Source organism: Coturnix japonica, chromosome 30 (genome assembly GCF_054131305.1).
Source record: "Coturnix japonica strain WE chromosome 30, WE-NBRP24, whole genome shotgun sequence".
Taxonomy (NCBI): domain Eukaryota; kingdom Metazoa; phylum Chordata; class Aves; order Galliformes; family Phasianidae; genus Coturnix; species Coturnix japonica.
Genome location: NC_140692.1, coordinates 6,092,297 through 6,107,546, shown reverse-complemented (window position 1 = coordinate 6,107,546; position 15,250 = coordinate 6,092,297). Strand labels below are relative to the sequence as shown.

At 46.4% G+C, this 15,250-nt stretch overlaps 1 protein-coding gene across 1 annotated transcript; it reads left to right on the top strand.

Annotated features, from left to right (window-relative positions):
- Positions 1-9,591: 9,591 nt before the first annotated feature.
- LOC146755825 (myosin-binding protein C, fast-type-like) lies at positions 9,592-14,955 on the top strand. The gene is made up of 3 exons (XM_085525254.1): positions 9,592-9,622; positions 12,701-12,976; positions 14,621-14,955. The coding sequence occupies exons 1-3, from the start codon at positions 9,592-9,594 to the stop codon at positions 14,947-14,949; spliced, it is 636 nt and encodes a 211-aa protein (XP_085381380.1). The 3' UTR covers positions 14,950-14,955.
- Positions 14,956-15,250: the final 295 nt, after the last annotated feature.

Here is a 15,250-nt window from a genome sequence, read left to right as displayed (position 1 = left end):
TCCTTTTGTACCTTGTCCTTGTTTGTAAACAGGTCTTCTTTCTCTGCAGGGACATCACAACAGTCACACCGTTTTGCCGTAGTCTGCTGCAGAGCTAACTCCAGTTCCCCATTTTCACTATACTTGCCCTTCACAGAGAGCATCGTGATGCCTCATTAAGACAAGAAAATACTTTCCCCTCTATTTTGTCTTGGGAAATGATAAGCATATCATTTAATATCACATCATATCACATCATAACACAAAGCTAAACATTTCTCAGTCTGATAGCAGATTTGCACATGAGATTTAGAACACCTGCATGCACTGCTGAACCTCCTCCCTTCTCTTTTTTTCTTCTGATGTCTCTCTACATTTCCAGAAAATCAGAAGGGAACGGCCCTCTAGAACAGGTTGCCCAAGGAGACTGTGGATGCTCCATCCCTGCAGGCATTCAAGGCCAGGCTGGATGTGGTTCTGGGCAGCCTGGGCTGCTGCTTGGCAACCCTGCACATAGGAAGAAGGGGGTTGGAACTGGATGAGCACTGTGGGGCTTTGCAACCCAGGCCATTTATGAGTCTGATTAGTGTCATTTTCCACCTAATTGTGTCATTCAAATTTTGTAACCAGATCTCTTCAAACACCTCCCCTTTTCTCACTCCTTGCATGCCTGGTGTGCTCTTGCACTGTAACCCTGCAGACACCAGCTGACTACAAGAGCTGCACAAGTTACCCTCCTTGCCTATGGTTTGTTGCAGTAATTCATTCCTGGATGGAAAAGCACATGTAGAAAAGTGTTGCTATGACACTAGATGACAAAGAAAGTCCTATAGCCAAAGTGTTTTGCACCAGAGAGGCTGTAAGTTGATCCTCCCAATGCAAGACACACCAAATGAAGCGTTCCTTTATCTCTGGGATTTCAAGCATTTTCTCACCTCTGACTTTCACTTGGAATGTTGCTTTGTCATCTTTTGTTTCACAGCTGTAGCTCCCTTGGTCTTTCAGGGTCACATTTTTGACCATGAGCTTGCAGTGCATCCCCTGGGAGATGATGGTTGTCCTCTGGTCCTGCTTCACCTCTGTTTGATCTTTCTTCCATACGACAGCTCCGCTTGCAGCTGACACCTCACACACCAGCTCCAGGTCTTCAGAAGGACTGACTGATATTTCTGGAGTCGTTTTGGGCTTCTTGACTAAATTAATGGCTTCATCTGAAGAAAAAAAGAGAAAGTGGTTTACATCCTGACTCAGGCTTATTCAGCACAGCATGAAGATACAGTTAGAACTGATTGTAATGTCTCTGCTCGTTACATTTGGGTGATTGAGTTTCACCTCTGGAGGTACTCACATACAAACGTGTGCTTGATTCTCCTGTGTAAGGAAAGAGTAAGTTCTATGCAGACAGTTCTTATTTCTTTTAATCAATTCTGTATTCTGCACATGTTCTTCTGAATCTAAAATGAAGGTAGCTAAGTAACGTGTTTGCAATACATGAACAAACCTATTCAACACTTTATCTCTAAGCTAACAAGCAGCGTTTGATGAGCACATCAGTATTTCATGCCCTTCATTCCATCCAGACAGAACCTGCCTGAGGAGCAAGCTGATGGCTGTCAGCTACAGGCAGACCTAGCTTAGTATTGCATTTCTTAGAGCAACAACTGTTGCTTTCAGTCACTGAATATACCAAGGCCAATTGCTATGCCAGGCACATTTATGGCATCAGTGAACAAATAATGCGTTAAAAATTGTAACAGACAGGAGCCATCTATTCTTTTAAAACTAGGTGACCAAAGAAGAACAGTCCCTCTAGAGTCAAGCTGTTAAGAACTAATAGCATCAATCAATATCACATAGATAGATTACAGCGAAAGGCTTTCAGCAGAGCTTCAGTTCATAAATGAAAACTGGGTTATGGAAAATAGGCTCAAGATAGAAACCAGAAAACAGATCTTAACACCAAGTTCTGTGAATGCAGCCAGCTGAATTTCACAGATACTGAATTTCAATGACAATTTCTTGTGTTATTTTACCCTCCAGCTCCATCCTGAATAGGAACATGTCAGTGACAAGCATTACTCCTCCAGGCTTGACCTGACAGTGTTTTACTTGCACTATGAGCTAATGGCTGTGCTTACAGCACCTCAGGGAGACACCTCAGAGATCACAACGTCCTTTGGGTACAGCAGGAGACACTCAACTCTCCAAATGTGGAGTTTAATTTGTCAAAAGAGGAGACAGGATTCCCATGCTAAGAACATAGGAACATTTCAGTCATAGGTTTAAAGATGATGTAAGTGCTGAGGCAATTCATGAACTAGAAGAATGAAGCCCAGATGTCAGGGCTCAAGTCGTGACTCCAGCCCCAGCTGGAGCTAAGGCTGTCCTGAATTCATCACAACACAGTTACATTATTTGCTCGTACTGTGGATTTGCATAGGGACAACAGGAAGGTCAGAATTGCTTCAATAGAGATATGCAAACTTTGTCCTAAATACTGGAAACCCACAGGGTTGGACAAATCAAATGAATTAAGTCTGAAGTGCTTTACATGGATTGTGATCCTATGTTTGCCTCACAAACTTACCTGAGACTTTCCAATCAAAAATCAGAGTGTCATCTCCAATTTTGCAGATGTATGCTCCCTCGTCTACTTTCGTTACAGCTGAAGCCACAAGCTTATGCAGTTTCCCTTTATCTTCCATTGTGAATTTCTTACTGGTCGTGATTTCTTTGCCATTTTTGTACCACTTCACCATGACATTGGCTTCAGAGGTCTCAGAAACAAATTCAGCGTGTTTTCCAGCAACTGCCCTGATTACTCCTCCAGTTGTCTCTTTGATTATGAAGTCTGCCAGTGCTGAAACAAAATATGGACACTCAAAATACATATGATGGTAAAGAACTGCAGGGACACTGGTGACCATGAGGCATTCATTTATCATAAGACCAAACGTACACGTTTAATCCTAGTTCTAATTGCTAGATTCTAATTCAGAAGCTGGCAAATTGTCAGCTTTTATAAACCACGTACCAGATTACCTTATCTCCACAAGTTGAAGGACATACACTGTACAGGGGACAGAGCCAAAGGAAGAAGCCCAAGGCTTCAAGAAAATGTCTAAAATAGGAAAACTGAGGAAAGAATTGGAACAAGCAAACTAGAAGGAAATCAATGGAGGGGGTATCTATTACTGCACTGTAACCCCCTGGCAAACAAATCGAGCCTAAAAGATGGAGATATCACTTAGGACTGAAAAGAAAAACAGAATTCCTTTATGGAAATTAATTGGAGCGCAAAAGTTAGATGATGAAATTGGCCCCTATTAACACACAGTGGAATAATTGACTTCAAAGATTCAAAATCTCACCACTGTCTTAGCCAAAAGTATAAGCCTAAGTCCACGGTCCTATTTTACTGACGGTAATTGAGCTTGTTTTCCAACTTCTTGTTAACATATCATTTCAAAACAGCGCACACAACTGAGTTGGGTCTGTTGAGACAGCGCAGTCAGAACTGCTAAAATCAAAGTCTGGATTATGCATGCATTTGTTCTGAAGTTCCAAGAACACGCATGTATAATACAAATTCAACAACGTTCTACAGAACGCCTGTCTCTTAGGAGCTCGAGAGCCAGCTGATGGACACTGGGATGCCTGAGATCCTGTCAATACATTTAACTCCATCCTATCATACTGTCAAATTTAATTCATTTTTTCAGGAACTGTCTCTTATCATTGTAGTCCCGTCACCACTGCTGGATGTGAGCCCAGCCACACAAAAGCAGCTGCTGGTTTTCACTGCAGATACTGCAGTAAGGAGGAACAGCCTCCGGACTGGACCAGCTGAGCGTGGCCCTACCAGGATTTGCTCCAAAGGTCTTATTACCAGTAGTGCTTCCTGATGAAATACATGGGGGTCCTCCTTTGATTCCAACCCCAACCCACCCCACCATGCCCCCTGGTAACATCCATCAGGGCCACATCTCGACAGCTCCTGAACACCTCCAGGGATCCCACCACCTCCCTGGGCAGCCTGTGCCAGTTAATTCAGTGGACAGACCTGCCAGTATGAAATATCATGCTAACATGACAAAGAGAGAGAAGAAAAGCAAAATTAAGACTAGCTGACAAGCCTTGGCAGGAAGTTCTGCTCTCCATCAATTTAGTCCCTGTGACTCTTCACAGGTGTTTTCTACATTTTGGATCACTGCTACAAAAAGAGATGTTTACATCATCTCTTGTGGCCACCCTGACAGAAGAGCAGGAAGGCTGGGATGCTCTTTTTCCTATTTTTCACTTGATTTCCTCTATATCTTAGGGACGAATCACAGGACAGAACACAGAAATCAAATGGCTCTACAAAGCAGATTGGCCAGTTCAAGTCAAAACAGCCACTGAAAACACCCCAGATGCTGTCTGACAACAGCTGGACTGTTGGGGAGTCAGGTGAATGCAGTCTGCTGGCCCTGGGCCGGAAGAGGACAGCCCAGACTGTCACATACCTTTCACTGAAAGCTGATAGAGCATTTTATCCCCCTCACAGATGCACTGATAACTTGCAGCATCATCCATAGTGACGCTGTGAATTTTCAGGGTGTGTTTCTTCCCCACAATGTGCAGTTCCTATTTTTCACTGGCCTTGAGCTCCTTCCCATCCTTCATCCACCCCACAGTAGCGCCTGTGTCTGAAAGCTCAGCCTGCAGTTTGGCTTCCTCACGCAGCCGAGCAGAGATCTTTTCTACATCTTTGCTCTTCTTGGTAAATCTCACTGCAGCACCTGTCAGGAGCAAAGGCCTCATTATTTCAATTGATATCAGGCTAACGTGGTCAATGTTTGCTGCAACATCTCTGAAAAAGTATCACCTTCTGTTCCTGCACTCATCATTGTGTCAGTGCTGAGCAATTCAAGATATTTCATTTGGTCTTCTTGCCGGATTTACTAAGTAAAAATCAACCAAACATCTCCTTCTACTGATTAATAATGCTCTAAACATGCTTCTGCAGAGGTTTCCACCCAATGACAAACAAGTCCTCCCATCATGAATGTTTATTTGTTCTATTTTGTCATGCGAAGCTGATTGATAGAGATATTATTGGAATGATTGCTCCCCTACTTCTAAACTATTCCAGTGCAATCAGAAAGGCTGTCTGAACCTGGAGCTGAAAGTACTGCTCTATGGTGATGCAGTGGTAAACCTGCTGACTGAATGCACTGGCCAATAGCTGTGAACTGCAGACATTCATCAGCTGGCATGAAGCAATCTGGTTCAGATACCAAGCAGCTGGGTAGATTGGCTTACCCTACACTCAGTGCTATCATGTTTAGGTCATTACCAGGACTCACGTCAGTCCATGGGATGCAATTTCAGGTATTTGGTACAGTCAGTGAATGCCTGCAGCCCCAGTTCTAATCATCAGATCACAGCAACTCTGCCTTGACTGTAAGAGGAAAGGAGAAGGATCAAAGCAAATACCTCTCACTCTCATCTTGGTGCTGACATCAACATTTTTGGCAACAAATTTCACTTCTGCTCCATCATCGTTCTTGGTGACCTACTTTATGATTAGGCTGGGAGTAGTTTGGGTTCTCTTGATGATGCAGGTCTTGCTTTCCTGTAAGACTTTACCACTGAGGTACCAAGTGCCGCAACACGTTGTTGTAAGGTCAATAGTAAACATGGCATCCCCTCCAGGTACAGCTTCACCAGTTGTTAGGGGGGATTTCACAGCCAGGACTGGTTCTGAGGAACAACAACATGGATGTCTTAATGCTCTTGAGATGCAAGTCTGGTATCTCAATTAGAAATTGAAGATTAAATCATAGGGACATTTCTATTTCTCCCTCTGCATGAGTGCTAGAAGAAGCACTTCTGTGCTTAAGATCTGTTACAGAAAGTTCTGCCTCTTGCACATGTGAGATATCAAAAGATAAGGATATTCATGTCTCTGTCACAGAAACAGAACTTGTATCACTTTAGTGGTAGCTGGAGGTTGATAGGAGATAGGAGAACTAGGAATAAAGGAAAGCCTTTGGTGTGTTAATGCACTGCTATCCTTAAAGTCAAAGGAAGCATCTTCAGGGAACCAACACAGCTGCTCATGGGGTTTTTGTGCTTACCAAGGTGCACGCTCCCTGGGAATTCCAGAGACGGGCTCTGTCCATGCGCATTGACTGCAGACACTTGGAACTGATCATCAGCCTCTGCAGACAGATTTACAGCCCCTGCACAGCTCTATATAACAGTCTTATAGAACTACCTCTAGTAGAAGCAATCTCCACACAGAGATCCTTTCCCAGCACACTCCGACACGGGGGGGGGCAAAACGGGGAGGGGGCCACATACACACACAGCGCCGGGGGGGGGCCCGTAACTGACCCCCACCAATTCTTTAATGGGGTGGGGGGTCCGTTTTAATGGGGGGGGGCCGAGACCACCTTCACCCCCCCCCCCATCCCTTAAAAGGGGGGTGTCCATTTTGGTGGGGGGGGGCAGTGACAATCCCCCCCCACCCCATCGTTTAAAGGAGGGGGGGTCCGAGACCACCCCCCCACACCCCATCTTTTAAGGGGGGGGGTCGGGGGCTCATGGGGTGCACAACTTTGGGGGGGGGGGGCCTTAAAAGGGGGGGGTTACAAAAAGCATAGCTCTCAACTATAGATGGGATTGGGGGGGGCTGTATCGATGGGGGGGGGCCCTTCATGCAGGGGGGGCACAGCGTAAGTCAGCGGCTTTGAGGGGGGGGGTTGGGGCTGTTTGGCCTTTGGGGGGGTTATTGTGTGCCCCACCACCCCCACACACAATGGGGTGTTAATGTGGGGGGGGAGGGGGCTTAGATTAGTTGCATTGCGTTCCCTATAGCTGCCCCCCCCCGTCATTAACACCCCCGCTTTATCCTTACGGCTGAGCCCCCCCCCCGACAGCTCCCCATTCATCTTGATGGGGGGGGGGGTTTGTCACACGACCCCGGCGCGGCTTACGGCAAATCGTCGACCCCACCCCCACCCCCCATAACCCCACCCGGGGGGGGGTCCTATAACTGGAGGGCAGCGGCTGCACAAAGAGCCCGCGGGGGTCGGAGAGCAGCACTTTGGCTGGGGGGGGGGGGTCCACGGGGTCCGGGGGTAATGCTGCCCCACCCCCTCCCCCACCACCCACTGCCGACCCCCCCCCGCGTTGCCCCCCCGCCCCAACGTCAGCTCCTGCGGCAGCTCCTCGTCGCTCTCCTCCTCCTCCTCCTCTTCCTCGTCTGGGGGTCAATATGTGGGGGGGGGTCCCATCGGGCAGCGGCAGCTCCGCCGGCTCCGATTGGCTGAGCCGCAGTGCGCGGGAGCGGCTGTTGTGTGCCGGTCGGTGGAGGGGCGGCTCTTCATGGAGCTGCCCGGCAGCCAACAACAGCCTGAATGAGATCCTGGAGTCCCAGACGCTGGAGGATGAGCTGGGAAAGAGCAGAGGCTCCCCACAGAAGGGCAAATCACGTCTCATAACGTGAGTGTGGAGCACAGCCAGCCCCTTCCTCACATGTGTGGGGCTTCCATGTTCCTCTGTGCCCATTGCAATGTGCCACCCCAATCCTGCTGCCCAGCCAGGAGTGGATGGGATGAGCAGGTTGGGATGCACAGAGCAGTGCTCAGACATTGCTGGGACATTTGTGCACTGCTGTTGAGCTTCCCTTTGTGCAGCAGGGGAGAGGATGGAGGTTTACAGGTGGATGGTTGTTCTTTCTATGGCATTTCACAGGTGGTAGAACCTTGTCCATTCCCAAACTTATTCCAGAGCATGCGGGAATTTGTGCAGTTGTAGTTCCTGAATTGTGCTATTTAAAACCCTCCTGTAAATGGGGATGTTTTGTAATGCCTGCTGGGGCTGCAGGCAGCATTGCCTTCCTCCTTAGGGGGCAGGTTTAATCACAAACCTCCCTATTTCCTATCACAAACGTCCTACAAACCATGTCTGGGCATTGCTGTCTCGGCCTGGATCTCAGCTCCTGAGACTGTCAGATGTGAAGCAGCAGCAGCTGGGACAGGGCTGGCTCTGTGTGCCCTCTGTGGGTCTGTGGGCACAGAGTGGGGCAGAGGGATGACTGTGAGAGGGAGGAATTGCCCAGCCACTAGAAAGAGGAAATCAGCTGAAAAGGGGAGATTTGAGAATCACTGAGGCTGTGGCTGCTTTGACAGTAAGAAGAAACCAAGCTGTCACTGTGCAGATGGGAACTCCAGTAGGAGAGCTGTGGTGGCTTTACAGATGGCAGACAGCAGCTGGAGTGTAGAGCCAAGGGTAGGGGGGGGATCTTCCTCTTAGCAATGCCATGCAAAGAATGATGCAGACTCCTGTAGGGTCGGCTTTGCTGTGTGACCCTGGGTGGAAGCAGCTGGAAGGTCTCAGCCCTTCTGCGTTATCCCAGGAGCTGGGGCAGTGCTCGGTCTCATCCCACCTCTGCTAATAGCAAATGCAGAATCCCTTATCTGAGTGCCCTTTTCTCTCATGTAGAGTCACCGACCCTGGGAAGTTCACAAAAAGTTTGGGTGTTGTGTTGAGGGATGTGATTTAACTGGGAAGTATTGGTGATGGTTGGACTGGATGATTATAAGATCATCCAGATCATAAGATCTGAGATCATAAGATCATAAGATCATCCAGGTCTTTTCCAACCTTGATAATTCTATGGAGTTGTAGCAGATTGTGGGGGTGTAGGTGTGGTATATATATGTACACAGATGGCAATATCCGTATGGAAAAGATAGATCCATGTGTGTTCTGGGCTGCACTGAAAAAGGGGTGGCCAGCAGGAGAGGGAGGTGATTGTCCCCTCCTGCTCAGCTCCTGTGAGGCCATATTTGCAGCACTGTGTCCAGGCCTGGGAAGGATGTGGAGCTGTTGGGGGAGGTCCAGAGGAGGGCCACTGTGATGATCAGAGGGCTGGAGCAGCTCTCCTATGAGGAAAGGTGGAGGGATCTGGGCTTGTTTAGCCTGGAGAATGGAAGGCTGTGGGGAGACCTCATTGTGGCCTTTGAGTACTTGATTGGAGCGTATAAACAGGAGGGGGAATGGCTGTTTATGAGGGTGGACAGTGATAGAACAAGGGGGAATGGTTTTAAACTGAGACAGGGGAGGTTTAGGTTGGATCTTAGGAAGATGTTTTTCGCTCAGAGGGTGGTGACGCACTGGAACAGGTTGCCCAAGGAGGCTGTGGATGCTCCATCCCTGCAGGCATTCAAGGCCAGGCTGGATGTGGCTCTGGGCAGCCTGGTCTGGTGGTTGGCATCCCTGCACATAGCAGGGGGTTGGAACTGGATGATCTTTGGGATCCTTTTCAACCCAGGCCATTCTATGACTGTACAGTTCCATAGTGGAACAAATATAAAATGCTAACTATGTAAAACATGGAGTCAGACCTGTGTGATTTGTCCACACCAGGAGGTGATTAGAAAACAATTTGTAAGCTACAAAGCTGCTTGCTGGAAAGGAAAAGAAAATAAAACTACAAGAATAAGGGAAAACATTTCTTCCTGAAAATAGGAAGAATAATGGACCTGACATGAAATTTGGGTGAAGCTGCCTGATTTTATGAAGCTATTCCCATTGTTTTCTTGGTGCTGTGTTTCCCAGATGAGTGGCTTCTGGCTCTGCTGCAGCACCAGTCTGCATGTGAACATCAACTCTATTCACCATCTGGGAAGATTAGGACTTCCCTTCTCCCACCAGCACCACTGAATTACAGTTACTCAGTGGTTAAACAAAGGAATCCTTAAAGAAGGGTTTACAGCTGTCCTGTTGTCTGAAGTGCTTGGGGCATTCTGATGCTATTAAGCTCTATGTATTAACAAGTTCAAAAAGAAAAGGTAGGCATCTGATTGTTGTGCCAGTTTCTAAGTTATTTGGAAAGCTGTACCACCCAACCACTCCTTCTATTTGATGGAGGTGACAAAGCTCAGTTTAATTTCTGACTACTGTTTAAATTCTGAAGCTGGAGCTGGTTCCTGGAGCAGAAAAAGCTCGGAAGCTGTCCCTCCTACAAGCAGGCACCTCTGAGCAAAATATGACATCTCGATTTCTGATGGTAAGGTCAGGAGATCTGATTCCAGCGTCTAGCTTTCGGCTTCATGCTATGTTAGTGGGACCTTTGGCATCTAGCACTGACCAACAGCAACTGACAGGCTGGTAACAGTGCACCCCAAAGCAGTTATGTGTCTGTTTATGTTATGAGGGAAAATGGTATCGCATTGAGATTTCATGTTTTTACACTTTGCAGATCTAACTAGCTGCTGGAAGAATCCTGTACGCCATGTTCACACCATTTTCAATGAGCTGGATGAGTCTGTTGTTGGCATTTTAATGCCATTTACCAGGCAGGCAATATGTATGGAGTATTTGGCTCTCTCTACAGTCATGAATGTTTGAGTATCTTCAACATGTGGCTCATTGCTTCCATTTCAGGCTGCCCAGAGAAGCTGTGGATGCCTGTCCTTGGTGTTGAAGGCGAGGTTGGATGGGTGATGGGCAGCCTGAGCTGGTTAGTGTGCAGCCAGCCCATGGCAGGGTGTTTAGAACTGAATGATCTTGATGTTTTCTTCCAACCCAAGCCCTCCTGTGATCCTATGATTCTGTGATTTCATTCAGGTTTATTGAGATGAGTTCTCCTAAATGCGCTGTTCTCCATATGATTATAATTGGAGTCTAGATGAATGACTTAAACCAGACACCAAACTTTCTGATGGCCAAAATGAAATGAAATCAATCCTTTACTGTGTCAGTAGTCTGTAACTAGAGCCCATCAGGTAATTCCCAGCCTCCTGCCTGTATCAGTGGCTGCACACAGTGAAAAAGTCTGATGGGATTTTAACCTCTAAAATGTTCCAAAGCAACCAGAGGGTGAATATATTCACTATGCAAATACCTGCAGGAATAAGCTTGTCATGTATGTCCTCAGGTAGCACAGTAGTTAATGGTGGGACTCAGTAGGTCATGCTGCAAGTTGAGTCTGCTGATCTTGAAGGTCTTTTCCAGCCTAAATGACCTTATGCTAATATTTCTGTATTTATTTCTGTTCAGCTCCCAGAAAACCTCCCACCCAGCCCCCAACTGACCCCGTGATGAAAAATAAAACAGAAAGCTCAGTGACGCTGGCATGGTCCCCTCCGAAGATGCACCGCCCCATTCCAATCCATGGCTACATTGTGGAATGCAAGAAACTAACTGGCTTCACGTGGGTGAGGTGCCACGAGTCTCATGTCCCCGTCCCAGAGTTCACGGTGAGCAATCTGTCTGAAGAGGCTGATGATCAGTTCCGAGTGTCTGCAGTCAATGCGCATGGACAGAGCCCGTCTCTGGAATTCCCAGGGAGCGTGCACCTTGGTAAGCACAAAAACCCCAATGGAAATGGGTCAGTGTGTGCTGAGCAGCTGTGTTGGTTCCCTAAAGATGCTTCCTTTGACTTTAAGGACAGTAGTGCATTAACACACCAAAGGATTTCCTTTATTCCCAGTTCTCCTATCTCCTATCAACCTCCAGATACCACTAAAGTGATACGAGTTATGTTTCTGTGACAGAGAGATGAATATCCTTATCTTTTGATATGTCACATGTGCAAGAGGCAGAACTTTCTGTAGCAGATCTTAAGCATAGAAGTGCTTCTTCCAGCACTCATGCAAAGGGAGAAGTAGAAATGTACCTATGATTTAATCTTCCATCTCTAAATGAGATACCAGACTTGCATCTAAAGAGCATTAAGACATTCATGTTGTTCTTCCTCAGACCCAGTCCTGGCTGTGAAATCCCCCCTAACAACTGGTGAAGCTGTACCTGGAGGGGATGCCATGTTTACTATTGACCTTACAACAACGTGTTGCGGCACTTGATGCCTCAATGGTAAAGTCTTACAGGAAAGCGAGACCTGCATCATCAAGAGAACCCAAACTACTCACAGCCTAATCATAAAGTAGGTCACCAAGAACGATGATGGAGCAGAAGTGAAATTTGTTGCCAAAAATGTTGATGTCAGCACCAAGATGAGAGTGAGAGGTATTTGCTTTGATCCTTCTCCTTTCCTCTTACAGACAAGGCAGAGTTACTGTGATCTGATGATTAGAACTGGGGCTGCAGGCATTCACTGACTGTACCAAATACCTGAAATTGCATCCCATGGACTGACGTGAGTCCTGGTAATGACCTAAACATGATAGCACTGAGTGTAGGGTAAGCCAATCTACCCAGCTGCTTGGTATCTGAACCAGATTGCTTCATGCCAGCTGATGAATGTCTGCAGTTCACAGCTACTGGCCAGTGCATTCAGTCACCATGTTTACCACTGCATCACCATAGGGCAGTATTTTCACCTCCAGGTTCAGACAGCCTTTCTGATTGCACTGGAATAGTTTAGAAGTAGGGGAGCAATCATTCCAATAATATCTCTATCAATCAGCTTTGCATGACAAAATATTACAAATAAACATTCGTTATGGGAGGACTTGTTTGTCATTGGGTGGAAACCTCTGCAGAAGCATGTTTAGAGCATTATTAATCAGTAGAAGGAGATGTTTGGTTGATTTTTACTTAGTAAATCCGGCAAGAAGACCAAATGAAATATCTTGAATTGCTCAGCACTGACACAATGATGAGTGCAGGAACAGAAGGTGATACTTTTTCAGAGATGTTGCAGCAAACATTGACCACGTTAGCCTGATATCAATTGAAATAACGAGGCCTTTGCTCCTGACAGGTGCTGCAGTGAGATTTACCAAGAAGAGCAAAGATGTAGAAAAGATCTGCGCTCGGCTGCGTGACGAAGCCAAACTGCAGGCTGAGCTTTCAGACACAGGTGCTACTGTGGAGTGGATGAAGGATGGGAAGGAGCTCAAGGCCAGTGGAAAATATGAGCTGCACATTGTGGGGAAGAAACACACCCTGAAAATTCACAGCGTCTCAATGGATGATGCTGGAAGTTGTCAGTGCATCTGTGAGGGGGATAAAATGCTCTATCAGCTTTCAGTGAAAGGTATGTGACAGTCTGGGCTGTCCTCTTCCTGCCCAGGGCCAGCAGACTGCATTCACCTGACTCCCCGACAGTCCAGCTGTTGTCAGACAGCATCTGGGGTGTTTTCAGTGGCTGTTTTGACTTGAACTGGCCAATCTGCTTTGTAGAGCCATTTGATTTCTGTGTTCTGTCCTGTGATTCGTCCCTAAGATATAGAGGAAATCAAGGGAAAGATAGGAAAAAGAGCATCCCAGCCTTCCTGCTCTTCTGTCAGGGTGGCCACAAGAGATGATGTCAAGAGCTCTTTTTGTAGCAGTGATCCAAAATGTAGAAGAGACCTGTGAAGAGTCACAGGAACTAAATTGATGGAGAGCAGAGCTTCCTGCCAAGGCTTGTCAGCTAGTCTTAATTTTGCTTTTCTTCTCTCTCTTTGTCATGTTAGCATGATATTTCATACTGGCAGGTCTGTCCACAGAATTAACTGGCACAGGCTGCCCAGGGAGGTGGTGGGATCCCTGGAGGTGTTCAGGAGCTGTCGAGATGTGGCCCTGATGGATGTTATCAGGGGACATGGTGGGGTGGGTTGGGGTTGGAATCAAAGGAGGACCCCCATGTATTTCATCAGGAAGCACTACTGGTAATAAGACCTTTGGAGCAAATCCTGGTAGGGCCACGCTCAGCTGGTCCAGTCCGGAGGCTGTTTCTCCTTACTGGAGTATCTGCAGTGATAACCAGCAGCTGCTTTTGTGTGATTGGGCTCACATCCAGCAGTGGTGAGGGGACTACAATGATAAGAGACAGTTCCTGAAAAAATGAATGAAATTTGACTGTATGATAGGATGGAGTTAAATGTATTGACAGGATCTCAGTCATCCCAGTGTCCATCAGCTGGCTCTCGAGCTCCTAAATACAGGCATTCTGTAGAACGTTGTTGAATTTGTATTATACATGCGTGTTCTTGGAACTGCAGAACAAATGCATGCATAATCCAGACTTTGATTTTAGCAGCTCTGACTGCGCTGTCTCAACAGACCCAACTCAGTTGTGTGCGCTGTTTTGAAATGATATGTTAACAAGAAGTTGGAAAACAAGCTCAATTACCCTCAGTAAAATAGGACCGTGGACTTAGGCTTAAACTTTTGGCTAAGACAGTGGTGAGATTTTGAATCTTTGAAGTCAATTATTCCACTGTGTGTTAATAGGGGCCAGTTTTATCATCTAACTTTTGCGCTCCAATTAATTTCCATAAAGGAATTCTGTTTTTCTTTTCAGTCCTAAGTGACATCTCCATCTTTTAGGCTCGATTTGTTTGCCAGGGGGTTACAGTGCAGTAATAGATACCCCCTCCATTGATTTCCTTCTAGTTTGCTTGTTCCAATTCTTTCCTCAGTTTTCCTATTTTAGACATTTTCTTGAAGCCTTGGGCTTCTTCCTTTGGCTCTGTCCCCTGTACAGTGTATGTCCTTCAACTTGTGGAGATAAGGTAATCTGGTACGTGGTTTATAAAAGCTGCCAATTTGCCAGCTTCTGAATTAGAATCTAGCAATTAGAACTAGGATTAAACGTGCACGTTTGATCTTATGATAAATGAATGCCTCATGGTCACCAATGTCTCTGCAGTTCTTTACCATCATATGTATTTTGAGTGTCCATATTTTGTTTCAGCACTGGCAGACTTCATAATCAAAGAGACAACTGGAGGAGTTATCAGGGCCGTTGCTGGAAAACAAGCTGAATTTGTTTCTGAGACCTCTGAAGCCAATGTCATGGTGAAGTGGTACAAAAATGGCAAAGAAATCACGACCAGTAAGAAATTCACAATGGAAGATAAAGGGAAACTGCATAAGCTTGTGGCTTCAGCTGTAACGAAAGTAGACGAGGGAACATACATCTGCAAAATTGGAGATGACACTCTGATTTTTGATTGGAAAGTCTCAGGTAAGTTTGTGAGGCAAACATGGGATCACAATCCATGTAAAGCACTTCAGACTTAATTCATTTTATTTGTCCAGCCCTGTGGGTTTCCAGTATTTAGGACAAAGATTGCATAGCTCTATTGAAGCAATTCTGATCTTCCTGTTGTCCCTATGCAAATCCACAGGATGAGCAAATAATGTAACTGTGTTGTGATGAATTCAGGACAGCCTTAGCTCCAACTGACGCTGGAGTCACGACTTGAGCCCTCACATCTGGGCTTCATTCTTCCAGTTCATGAATTGCCTCAGCGCTTACATCATCTTTAAACCTCTGACTGAAATGGTCCTAAGTTCTTAACATTGGAAACCTGTCTCCTCT